This window comes from Seriola dumerili, unplaced genomic scaffold (genome assembly GCF_002260705.1).
Source record: "Seriola dumerili isolate Sdu_G_001 unplaced genomic scaffold, Sdu_1.0 BDQW01000478.1, whole genome shotgun sequence".
NCBI classification, from domain to species: Eukaryota; Metazoa; Chordata; class Actinopteri; order Carangiformes; family Carangidae; genus Seriola; species Seriola dumerili.
The window spans coordinates 748,749-761,268 of record NW_019174733.1 but is presented as its reverse complement, the minus strand read 5'-3'; the positions used below and the strand labels follow the sequence as shown (position 1 = coordinate 761,268).

General features: G+C 40.5%; 2 protein-coding genes across 3 annotated transcripts; one reads left to right on the top strand and one right to left on the bottom strand.

Moving 5' to 3' along the window:
* Positions 1-192: 192 nt before the first annotated feature.
* Positions 193-3,798, bottom strand: LOC111235284 (tripartite motif-containing protein 16-like). The gene is made up of 7 exons (XM_022763694.1): positions 3,400-3,798; positions 3,155-3,250; positions 2,785-3,018; positions 2,490-2,649; positions 2,264-2,377; positions 1,513-1,649; positions 193-1,138 (listed from the first exon to the last, which is right to left on the bottom strand). The coding sequence occupies exons 1-7, from the start codon at positions 3,796-3,798 to the stop codon at positions 755-757; spliced, it is 1,524 nt and encodes a 507-aa protein (XP_022619415.1). The 3' UTR covers positions 193-754.
* Positions 3,799-5,573: 1,775 nt separating this feature from the next.
* On the top strand, positions 5,574-12,083 carry LOC111235343 (zinc finger protein 883-like). Of its 2 annotated transcripts, none has more exons than XM_022763771.1 (2): positions 5,574-5,752; positions 8,512-12,083. In XM_022763771.1, the coding sequence occupies exon 2, from the start codon at positions 8,631-8,633 to the stop codon at positions 10,284-10,286; it is 1,656 nt and encodes a 551-aa protein (XP_022619492.1). In that variant the 5' UTR covers positions 5,574-5,752; positions 8,512-8,630; the 3' UTR covers positions 10,287-12,083. The 2 variants fall into 2 exon arrangements, with proteins under 2 accessions (XP_022619492.1, XP_022619493.1); XM_022763772.1 differs by lacking the exon at positions 5,574-5,752 and adding an exon at positions 6,940-7,033.
* Positions 12,084-12,520: the final 437 nt, after the last annotated feature.

Here is a 12,520-nt window from a genome sequence, read left to right as displayed (position 1 = left end):
GTAATGCGTTTAAGAGAGACTCTCAGCATATTTGTTTTGTCTCTTTTCTCAGCATAATATCACTTAAGTGTGTAGTTTTCACAGGTTTTCACTTTTTTCTTAATTCCCCCTTTTTTTGGAAAGTCATCTTTGGCCCTACTGTTTGAAAGGATTACTGTGTTACTGTACTTCATAACAAAAGACTAGACAAAATACACTGAAATCATGCTTTATTTGCATAATTAAGGTGAATTAGTTTCCAACAAGTGTTAGCCCCATCTTCTAAACATAAAAGTAGCATAATAAAACTTTAGAAACTTAAAGGCACAATCAACATCTGCTGAGGTTTATTTGTTAGCTAATAGCAAAACTGAAAGAAACACTATAATAATCTCATCAAATAAAGTTATTACTTGATGAACATTTTTTAGAAACTCTGATTTAATTTCACAGACAGCATCTAACATACCAATAATGAAACTATAACATGCTTTATCGTAATAGAGAAAGAGATATGCGAAATAAAGAAAATAACATGATAATCAGTTATTGCATATGTTTCCCACAACTGACAGATTTTGTTTTCATCTCTTCAGGCTAGATTGGCCCAAAACAACAAGCAATGATCAACAGAACAAAAACATATCAACTGGAATGAAAACTAACATTACTACTTTTAGCAAAAGGTGAAACTAACCAGAATTAATCAACTTCAAAGCAATATTAGGAATGTTGTGTAAATTGAATGCAAATTTGTGACGTTAAAGCAAGTCTTCTACAGTCTTATACTAGTACCGTAGCCCCACACACTGAATGCAGGGTAGAGGGGCTCTGTAAATGTAGTCTGGACTCTGTGCAGAAGCTGCATGCCATCAGAGACACTGTAAAATGCAAGTGTTCCTGCTGCATGATCCAGGTAGACGCCAATACGAGATGACACTGTGGCTTGGATGTCTTTGCTCTTATTATTGTGCACAAAGGAGAATTTGGAGTCAGAGCAGTACAGACTCCAGGACTTGTCGTTCCAGCCCAGGCTGCATTCATTTCCATTTCCCTTACGTCGGATTCCTCTGTAGGTAACGGCCACGTCGATCTCTGTTCCCCTCCAGTCCACCTCCCAGTAACAACGAGTCCCACTCATGCTCTCCTTGCACAACACCTGGGGTAGAATGGATGAAATGGTACAAAGAGTTCATTTATGTATGGTATAGATGAAAGCTTACATGAGGAATCACTCACTGCAACTGTAAGGATAACTTCAAAAACTAATACTACAAGCCTGATTTGGGTCATTTACAATCAATACAAACAAAGTTTTTAAGACTTTTCATAAAAAGGTCTTAAAAACTTGAACTGCTTCAGGAGAGCAATTCAAAGAGCACGTTCCCTGACAGTAAAGGCTCCTTTCACTCTTCAGTCTGTGTTCATGAATACAGTATATTCCCTCCTGGCTCTATACCGTTCACAACAGATCAACTTCCCTCCTCCTTTTTTCAGGCACAAAATGACATAATGGAGGCAGTAAATTCTCACCTGCTGCCAGTGGTCAAATCGGTCAGGGTGGTCAGGGTAGTTCTTGGGCTCACTCTTCATCATAGCTGTTCGGTTACCCTCGGAGAGGTGAAGGTTGGAGTGGACACTGTTGATGTCCAGAATCAACTGGCAAGAGTCTAAACAATGCAGGATAATTATCAATCCTCTTTGTGTTGTTGTTTTGTCTCTATTTCCTTATTCACTCTTATCATATGTTTTGGATCTTGTCTGTCTTGAGATTAGATGTTTCTATAAACCTGCAGTGTCACAGTGTAACATCTCTTCTTTTGCTTCATCCTCTTGCACATAAATTGCCTAAATAAATATTTGTGACTCTCAGGTTTAGAAAAAACAAAGTTATCCCACTAAAACCTTTGGTTTGCAACTCCCATGCAGGTGTAGCAAAAGCAGGAACACCTGTGTTTGTTTGATTAAGTAATAGCCTACTGAACTAACAGTAAGAACACTAAGTTTGCTTTCTTACATTTCACCAAACCTGTTCTGCAAGCAGCATACCTTCCATTACACGAGTTTCAGTCGTTTCACCACATGGTGTGGTCATCCCTTTGTTTGGGATGGAGATGTTACTTGTACATGACACAGTGAGAAGCACTTTTCAAGCCTGAAAAGTACAAAATCCACTTGCTGGAATATGAGTTGTATGTGAAATGACTGCAGAGTAGCCTTGCCAAGTTGGTGCTACTACAGGATAAAGAGAGACTTTGGTGTAAAAGGTAACTTTGTGACTCACATTTCATGAAATTTTCTCTCGTCTTTGGTTCTTCTCTTGTCTTCAGTTCTTGCCTCAAAACTGATTCTCTTCTTGTCTTTGTCTCACCTTCTTGTGTGATGTAGACTTCTTTCACTATGAGGAGACAGGGAAAGGGAAAACACATGATAAGCTTCATGAAAGCAACAGCAGACAAAGAAACCAATGCTACATGAAATGAAGCACTGGGAAGACATGATTTGTCTACCTGCTCCTGAGATTTTGCTCATTTCAGTCTTGCTGACTTCTTCTACTTGTAATTTCAGTGCAGCAATGGCTCGCTTGGTAGCATCGAAGGAGTAATATGGAGCGACACTGATGTTGTTGAGGTCTTCATATCCTGAGGGTCCTGACAGAGACTGCCAACTCTGGTAAAAAATAAAAAGGTGGAAGACAGAGATGAGAGAGGAGACACATCTAGTGAACAGCCTAAACTCTCAGAAGGCCCCTGATTTTTGCACCACACGTTTTGTTCTGGGTTGTCAGCACAGGTCAAGCGTCACCTGTAGAAAGTGTATGTGATCATCAGTGTGTGAAAGCTTCTCCAGGTCGGTGTGTTTTTTCCTCAGCAGAGTGATCTCCTCCTCTAAGCGGTCTAGCAGTATCTCGGCCCGTGTCACAGTGGTCTTTTCGTGGGAGCGGATCATCTCCTTGACTTCATTGTACTTCCTCTCTATTGAAAGCAGCAGCTCAGTGAAGATCCGCTCGTTCTCCTCTAGGACCGTTTGAGCAGAGTGCTGATGAGTTACATGAGAGAGATATGGATAAAAAAATGGTTATTTTTCAAACCAGCAAATCTTAATGACTTGTTTTATGCATTGCGTTTGGTTTATAGTGTTTGACAAGAGTGAGACATTTTTTTTTTTTACTTACTTTAACTGATTCCACAGCTTGTCGGAGATCCTGCCACTTTTTAATTCTATCATCAATCCTCTGTTGAGATTTGTGCAGTGTGGCACCGAGTTGTTTCTGCAGAAGGAATCACATCAAAGTTGCGATCATTAGTGGAGATGAAGTGTTTGCTGTGCTCATGTCAGCCTTGTATGAGAAATAACCTTTAAAATCATTAATAGAGTATCTTCACCAAAAGTATAGATTGACAGATTTTCATCACTCACTTGTTTCTCAGTCCTCTCAGTTCCAGCCGGGACGATGTCGTGGTGTTTGTGTTCATCCATCATACACAGAACACATACTGAAGTCTCATCAGTGCGACAAAAAGCCTCCAGCAGCTTGTCATGCTGTGCACAGATCTTCTCTCTCATCTGACCTGTGGCTTTGACCAGTTTATGCTTCATCATGGCAGGATACTCATAGTGGGACTGGAGGTGAGTCTCGCAGTAGGATGCCAGGCACACCAAGCAAGACTTCTCAGCCTTCTGTTTCCTCGTTGTGCAGAAGTCACACAGGACTTCCCCATACTTAACCTGGGCCCTGGGCTGGCTACGATTGGTAGAGCGTCGAGATTTCTCCAAGCTGCTGTATCTGTCTAAATCCAGAGTGCTATGGGGGGGCATTTTTTTTTTTTTTTTTTTTTTTTTTGTAAGATGTCCAGCAGATATGATAAAAAAATTTAAAAATCCACAGGTGATTTAGCTCAGTAGCTATGTGTTATCCTCTCAATAAAATGTCTTGAGATCTGCAAGTAGAAAAAAGACGACAGGAAGCAAATAGGAAAACAGAGAAAATGAGATCCTGAAGTTAACAGCCTCAGTGAAACTGTGTGACGCTGTGTGTGACTGAATGTTAACTATGTGCTCTACTCTCATGGTAAAACCAGTATTCCAGGTTGGACGTTTAATATTCAGGGAATGGGTGTTACTAATGTACTGACTGGAACAAAGAGGGCTGAGACAAAGGAGAGGAAAAGTTGAAACTACCAAAATAAAAAAAAGGAGCTGGCTGGAGCTTGTTGATATACTATAATTTGGAGGATATGATTATGTCAGAGAAAATATGAAACATCTATATTTCTTATTTGAGCAAAGAGATAGCATGGACACTATCTATAAAACAATAAACAACCTTGTCAACATTTTTCACCTATATACACTGTTAATGAACGACGTTCACTTTGTTTTGTTTGTTTCAAGATCATATTTGTGTTATGTCTATAGTTAGACTTCCACCCATAATATGTACAATATGAGCTGCCCATACCTCCAGCGCATTCACTAACAATGGCAAACAGCATCATCTTGTGGGACTAATTCATTACTACACAAATATATATCCCTTTGAGTAGCCTAAAGGTTATTGTGGTTTCAGTCTAAGACATTTCCTTCAATTTTTCACCTTTTTTGAGTGACCCACTTTCTGTTATGCTTGTCAAATTATCAAATTTTTGTCACCAATAATAATAGTAGACAGTCATAAAATACTCAGAACCTTCACAAATGTAAAAGTCGTAATAGCACAATGTAAAGGTCCTGCATTAAAAGTTTAGGTAAACTCATAGATGTATTATCAGTAAAATAAACTGAGAGTAACCCTATCAAAAAAAGAAAGAATTTATCATAAGAAATACCAAGCTTCCCAGTTATAATGTGTACAAACTGCACAAACACTGCACAATGTATTATGTGTTGAACATGTTTTATGGGAGAAAGTTAATATGCAAAGTAACTAGTAACTATATCTGTTGTATAAATGCAATGAAGTCCAGTGGTGAAAAGTAACTAAACACATTTACTCAAGTACAATTTTGAGACACTTGCACTTTGAGTATTTCTATTTAATGTTTCTTTACCTCTACTCCATTACAGCTTGAGTTACTAGTTACTAGTTTCAGATCATTAATACAAAATATATAAACTCATGAATTATGATTTATTATAAATTAAGGTACACATCTCCATCTTTATCAGCTATGCTATATTTTCACTTTTGGTACTACAAGTATATTTCGATGCTCCTACCTTTGTACTTTTAGTTAAATACATTTTTGAGGGCAGGTCTTTTACTTGTAACAGAGATTTCTAGACTGTGTTGCTATTTTTACTTAACTAAAAGATAATAGAAATATAAAGTAACACAAAATGGAAATACTCAAGTAAAATAGCCTACAAGCACCACATAATTCTGCATAAATCCAATACTGTAAATGTACTTTGTTTTTAATGCTGTTTCCTAAATACTTCATATTAACTCAATGGAAATACCAGTATTTCTGTCATATGGTTGTCTGGCATGAACGACTCCGAGGCTGTAGTGGGCGGTAGTGGTTTCCTTGCTGTATTAAAATGACAATGATTGCTTTCGCTAAAGTGCGTCGGTAGTCCAACGTTGGCGCCAGATGAGCAGTGGCGCCAGCTACACACACAGGCAGAGAGAGAGAGAGGAAGACACACACAGCAGTTTGACGAGGCTCACAACAGCTTGCAAAGCCCTTCTCAACCCGGAGTTTTGAGACATACATACTATTCTCCTTTTTTCCTCCCTTCACCGCTCAGAAAGTAAAAACACTGAAAGGTGGGTGTGTGCATGCAATGATTTATACATTTAAACCGGCATGATCCTTACTCCCGATGATTATTTCACCGTTTAAATTCAACTTACTCTAACATGAGCAGTAGCAGCTATGAGACAGATGGACTCTATGTTTAACTGAATATGAGCTTAGTAATTATTTATTATGGTAGTCGGCGTATGCGTTGTGTATTTTGCGTCTCCAGTTGTGATAGTAGCGAACTTTGTAATGGAAAAATACAGGCCTTGACTCGCACTGGTAGTAACATTATGTCCTGTTGGAAAAGCAGACAGGCACAGCGATATAACGTTACTGACATAAGGAACTATTTCAGCTCTGAATCTCATCCAGGTTATTTTTGTAGAATCGAACCATCCGCCTCTCCTGAATCCATGTCCAGTTTTATATTTGCAAACGAAACCAGACTTAACATGGTCGGATGGGCGGTCAATAGCAAAGCTTCCGCTCCAGTGTTTTACATTCTACAGGCTGGTACTAAACTGGACGGCAGGCTTTAGCCGTGCTAGCAGACTGGATTAGCTGGCTCGTTAGCTTGGCACCATGGCTATGTAGCCAGCACGCTAATATTGTCTCGGCTGGATAGCTGCTAACCTCAGCAAGGCCGCCATTGCAGTCGTGTGTGCGGTCTGTCGGTGCTGCCGCAGTGAGGGGGAGCTTTAGCCCGGACTGTAGCCAAGATTCATCGCGCCCTCTCCATCTGCAAGTGTCTTATTTATATGGTTGTTTTCTGTTCGGTTAAAGTATTTCACCATGTATGTGCTATGCGATCTATGTCTTAAATTGATTCTTATGTAAGTAAAAGGCATAATTTCCCGGGCTTTTCGGCGCAGCATTCATCACACTCACGGTTAGCCATCTTTGTTTCAGCTAGCCAACTCCTCTTTGGAATTACGGTGTGGCTCTTAGCGTGCTAACCTACCCACCATTAGCATTCGACATCGTGATACTGCATGTTAAATCGGGGTTCAAGATCGTCTCCATAGCCTAATCATACTTACATGTGGCCTAGCTGTGTATGTTTTCGGCTCACCCCGAGATGGCTTCGGGGTAGCTCTAATTCAGTATGTTTTGAAGGGCGGAAGCTAACCAGGCTAATGTTAGCTAGCGGCAGCCATCTTAGGCGAGCATGTAATCTTGGCTAGCTGGAAGTGCTGGTGTGGCAGAACAAGATGGCCTGTTAATACTCGCACAAGGAGAATTTCCGCGTCGGTAGTTGTATCATAAATTGCACCAAATTACTTAACTCAACCATACGCTTTAATGTAAGTATTTAGTTGTTCTTTTAAGTGCCGACCATAATTACTTGCGTGTTGCTTTTGCTATGAAGCTAGTTAGCTGGCTAAATCGCGAACACATTAGCAGCTAACACAATGCTGTTTTGTCGTTAACCAGTCCCCCCATCCACCATAGCCAGCTAACTAGCGGCTATGAAGGCTATTTGTAGCTGTTATGTGAGGCTAGCAACCAATAGTCCAGTACTTAATAACAAAACATCGGTATTTATGCCCCCACCATCCAAGTTTTATTTAATCATAAGGCAGAGAGAACTGCGTAGATAAGCGAGTTTCGTAGGCCAATCGGGCTTTGGCTTGCGGATTAAGTTTGTATCGGGAGCTTGATCAAGAGTTGGTCCACTTTGATTTTATCAATTGTGTTAGCTAGTGAAGTGAAGCTCATCTTGAGCGCTAACGAAGCTAACAGATTGATCACTTAGCTTGCAAGTGTTAGTATTGCAAGTCTGATGTTGATGAGGCATCAGGCGTGCAGTTATAGATAATACGTTTTATCACGCCTGTCCCCAACTTCTTGGTGTGAACGCATCTCTAACTTTAGACTCAAACATTCGGTTTTTGAAGCATAATGCAGTAAACTGTTTTAGCTGTTTTAGATCAAATGAGCACACGTTAATAAATATACAGTATTACAGAGTAGATGATTTAATATTCATGGCTTCTCTTTGTCACATTGCTCACCTATGGTGTTAAACTAATACACCACCAACCATTGTTTGTTATTGTGCCACCAACCAAGTGCTATTTTACCTTGAAGGAGGTTGTTCATATCTGTCCTGGGCAAGCATGGCTCATTTTCCAGGGCAGTGGGTGGCAAACTTTTTTTTTTTTTTTTTTTTACTATTTCCACTAATATCAGATCAGAGGACATCCAAATATTAAAATAGTCTACATGAAGATATTGGTCTCTTCTTAAACATGTCTTTCAGAGAGGCCGACTGTTGATTCAATATTAAGTTTATTGACTCTTCCCATTATTATCATGAATCCTTGCTGTGATGTTATCACTCACAATAAATTATCTAAAAAAAAAAATAATAATAATTTACATGTAGATTAGATGTTGATATCCTGACATTTTATTTTCCTGCCAGATTGAATTTGAAGCCAAAGCACCTTTTCTCTTGTCACTCTATTTTCACCATGTGAAATTAGCAAGACAAGTGTATATGAAAACCCTTCTACCCCGTGAGGCATGCAAGGAAAATGGGAAGATGTTTGCACAAATGCAAACAGGAGACTCTACCAGTAAATAGAGAACTGGCCTTAGGCCTCCACATCAAATTTTAATTGTTAGGGACAGCAGGTGTGTGTTCTAGTCCAACTCTAGATAATTTAGTTGTTCTGATTTATCAATTTACATTATCCCAGACAAATAAACTAAGCTAATAAACGAAAACCCACTGAAGTTATTATTTATTTTTTCTCTTTATTTTCCTCTTTTGCAGGTCTGCTCACTGACAAGAGCACCAGCGCTGCACTGAAAAACAAAGCCCTATATCCCCGATTCTTTTTTAAGTCATCGTCCGGCAGGAAAACGGAGGTCGTGGGGCTGGAGTGTGTTCTCATGGCCGAGTCAGAGACTGAATGTGACACACCCGGCCTTGACACACTTGGGTCGGAGTGTGTCATAGCCCACAGCCATGTCGACCTTCACTATGGAGCAGAAACTGAGATCATGACAGAGGAAAAGCGTGGATTAGAGCTCGAAATCCATGGCTCAGATTTGAAGATCCAGGGGCTGGGGACAGATCTCGGAGCTGTAGCCTGTGTGGATGCAATTGTAGCCGAGACAGACCATGATTACATTAAGGTGGAACATGGTGAGATGCACTGTTTCACAGGAGCAGAAATCAAGACAACAGGAAATGAGGCTCTGCTGGGCGAGGTGCTGCTTAAGACAGAAAGCGAGCATGTTGTCAAAGTGGAGTCTGACCATGGTGGGGAGTTGACAGTGGAGTCTGAGAATGGGGTAATCATACATGAAGCCCATGGCCTGCAGTGCAATGAGTGTGGGGAGATCTTTGGCAGCATAGCTGATCTTCACCAACACTTTGAGATCCATAAGGACCTCAATCCTTACATCTGTGTCCACTGTGGTGAGAGCTTTGCTGTGGAGGCTAGCCTCAAGCAGCACATGAAGATTCACATGAAAGAAAAGCCCTATGTTCCCCCTGGAGTTGAAATTATGGGCAAAGATGTTATTGATGCCTTCAGCCTCAAGTCTCATCAGATGATTCATTTGCCAGACAAGCCCCACAGATGCTCAGAGTGCGGTAAGAGTTTTGCTGCTGCCATCACCCTGAGAGAACATATGAAGATGCATTCAGAGGACAAGCCTTATAAATGCACCCAGTGTAGGAAGAGCTTTGTCCGCAGAAGGCATCTGAAAAAGCACCAAGAGGTCCATGCACGCGAGAAGCCATATACTTGCGGTCAGTGTGGCAAAGGCTTTGCCACAACTTCTAATCTGAAGCAGCATCAGAAAACCCACACTGCAGTCGTGCTCGGAGACAAACCCCACCGCTGTGCACAGTGTGGAAAGTGTTTTGCGGCTGCTGCCACTCTTAGAGAGCACCAGAGGATCCACTCGGGTGAGAAGCCGTACAAATGCAACATGTGTAGGAAGAGCTTTGTCCGCAAACGTCATCTGAAGAAGCACCAGCAAGTCCATGCCGGAGGGAAGCCCTATACCTGCAGACATTGCAACAAGGGCTTCAATCACTCTTCTTCTCTCTCTCGCCACCATAAGACCCACCTGCAGAATCCAGTGTTTTCTCCACCTCAGCCTGGGAAACCATTGTCATACGGCACTCCCCCAAAGCAGAGGGTGCACCAGCAGGGAGACAAGCCCTATATGTGCCACCACTGTGATAAGGGCTTCAATCATTCCTCATCCCTGTCCCGGCACCAAAGAGTCCACTCAGAGGGAAAGAGTTACACCTGCGCTCACTGTGGCAAAAGATTCAATCACTCGTCCTCCCTTGCTAGGCATCAGAGAGTTCACTTGGAGAACAAACAGCAACAGCAGCAGCAGCAACCACCACAGCCACAACCGCAGCAGTACACCCCTATCCCCACAGGGAAGGGATTCCCTAACAATGCCTTCCCAAAACAGCGCATCCTGTCTGTTGAAAAACCGTACAGGTGCTCTCAGTGTGGGAAAGGCTTTAACCATTCATCTTCCCTCTCCAGACATCACAGGATCCATGTAGACCAGTGAGCTCCTTTTCCAAACCCTCACATGCTGTCCCATGCAAGCGCACATACCCACTCCCCCCATTTCTGTTGTACCAATGGTCCCATCATTGATATCACCACACCACAGGAAACATCAGGCCAACTTCTATAGACAAAGGTGGTCATGTCAGCACATTGCTATGGTGAAATGGAGCAGTTGAGAATAAATGGACAGTAACACGAATCTTCAAAAGGAAATGGCTTGGCCTGAAGGACCATGTAACCTATAATTCAGAGCTGAACCTGGGACTATGTGCTCAATTTGAAGAGGGTATAATAATAGATTGTGAAGGAGCCGCTATTCTTGTTTGTGATTGTGCTTCACTTGCTCCAGGACCTCTTTTGAACACTTTTAAAGAAAAAAAAAAACGTGATTTGAAGATCTACATGATAAAATTGTTACCTGGGGAAAAAATACTTAACCCTATGGCTGGTCTTTTTGATAAAAGTATTCAGTTTATGTACCTTCAGGTGGGCACACATGCTTCTTGCAGCTGCAACTTTATTCAAGGCTACCAACACAATTGGTGAACCAGAACTGTTGTCTCAATTTCAATAGTTTTTTTCACCCACATAACCCATGTGAAGCAAACATTGAAAATCCAATGTAAATACTTACTGATTTTCTTTTATATATATATGTATAGGTGACTAGTGTGCTGTTCCAAAAGATTACATTTTTGATAGTAAGATCCACTTTGTCTCCACCTTTTTTTTTCCTTTTATGACTTTAATTTGTTCTAAGTGTTGGAGATAAACATGTTGCAGGTGTTCTCATGCAGCTTGTTCTTGAATTTGGGCTCCATCAGACATGAGCCATCTTGTATATTTATGAGGTTGTTTTCTTGTATGTCTGCTATGGGTTAACACCGCTGCATAGACTGTACAGAGAGCAATACTGGCTGACACCCTGACTCTATTATGACATGCAATTTAGCCATAAGAAATGCATAATAGAAATAAAAACCAACTGGGTAGCATATTACAACATGACCTGTGTCCTAATTATTTACTGTGCTGTTTCCTCTGTACCTGAGCACCAAATGTACATGAAATGCAACATCACACTTTGTTTATTTCTTTGGAGACTAATTCAATGACCTGTGTATAGAATATAGGTAACACTCAAGTTGATCTGCATCTGTCAAAATTTGATCTAAAAAGGTTGTGTATACTAAAAGACTACACGAGAATCTCACTTTTACAAGATTTTTCGAATTCCAATGGATTGCGCTCTATTTACTGTTCTGTGTAAAATATCTTTTACAAACTGATGTATTTTTTTAGATATGGCTTGGGTTATATGAAAGGGAATGAGAGATATACAGTTTTTATGGGAGTGAACATTATGGTGAGCAATATTTTCATTTCTTTTCATTTGGATAACAATTGTGCTTCAAACTGTAGCATAGGTTTCTTCCTTGTGTTAGATAGGTGCCTTATTGCATGCTATGTAGAAATGTATGCCGAGCTGTTATTTGAGAAAAAAGTTAGGGTTTTCAGGAGTCTTTTGTTCTTATTCATACTAACTTACCCTACATTTTAATTTGATGTCACTGATACCTATTGCTTTTTTGCTTTCATGTATATTACCATGTGTTTACACTGTTACAACCATATTGTCTTTGTTCCCCCCCTTTTCATTTTTGTCAATGGCCTCATTGTAGAGAGAAAAATTGTAAATGATCCATATAAGCTTCTCTTAAGGGCAAATCCTGTAACACCTCTTCCCAATTTCTGAGTGGCACATATATGGATAAATAAAGGTTGTTGACTCTTGTGGTGGTGGTCAATCAATGGAGTACATTTATGAGATGGAAAAGGCATTCAGTCATATAGCTAAGTCTCATCTGTCCAATACTCATCAGGATAACCCATGCTCTTTAGGACCCTGCAAAATAAATAGAGCGTGGCGTGTTTAATGGTGACATTAGGTGAGATATTAAGAATATAACCATTTAGTGAGTAATTTTTAACCGGGCAACATAGTAAGTTGCTCTGCTTCCTGCACTTCCACAGTGTGTCCACATGGTGTCACTCTCAACCTTTGAAAGTTGTGAAGGAGCCAACAATATCCTGATGTCAGACAGGTAATAACAGTAGAGTATTTTCAACCAATATAAGATTTTTTTAATGAGAAAACAAAGCTGGAACATTTAAAATTTAAACTGTAATATTACCAAAACTGAACCAGTCTGCTGCAGTCAAAGTAGCTGA

Excerpts from the sequence above, each read along its gene's own strand:
- LOC111235284 (XM_022763694.1), bottom strand. The coding sequence starts at position 3,798 with ATGCCCCCCCATAGCACTCTGGATTTAGACAGATACAGCAGCTTGGAG. Across the intron at positions 2,378-2,489 it reads GAGCAAAATCTCAGGAGCAG|TGAAAGAAGTCTACATCACA; the intron begins GTAGACAAATCA and ends GTCTCCTCATAG. Across the intron at positions 1,139-1,512 it reads GATTTGACCACTGGCAGCAG|GTGTTGTGCAAGGAGAGCAT; the intron begins GTGAGAATTTAC and ends ATTCTACCCCAG.
- LOC111235343 (XM_022763771.1), top strand. The coding sequence starts at position 8,631 with ATGGCCGAGTCAGAGACTGAATGTGACACACCCGGCCTTGACACACTT.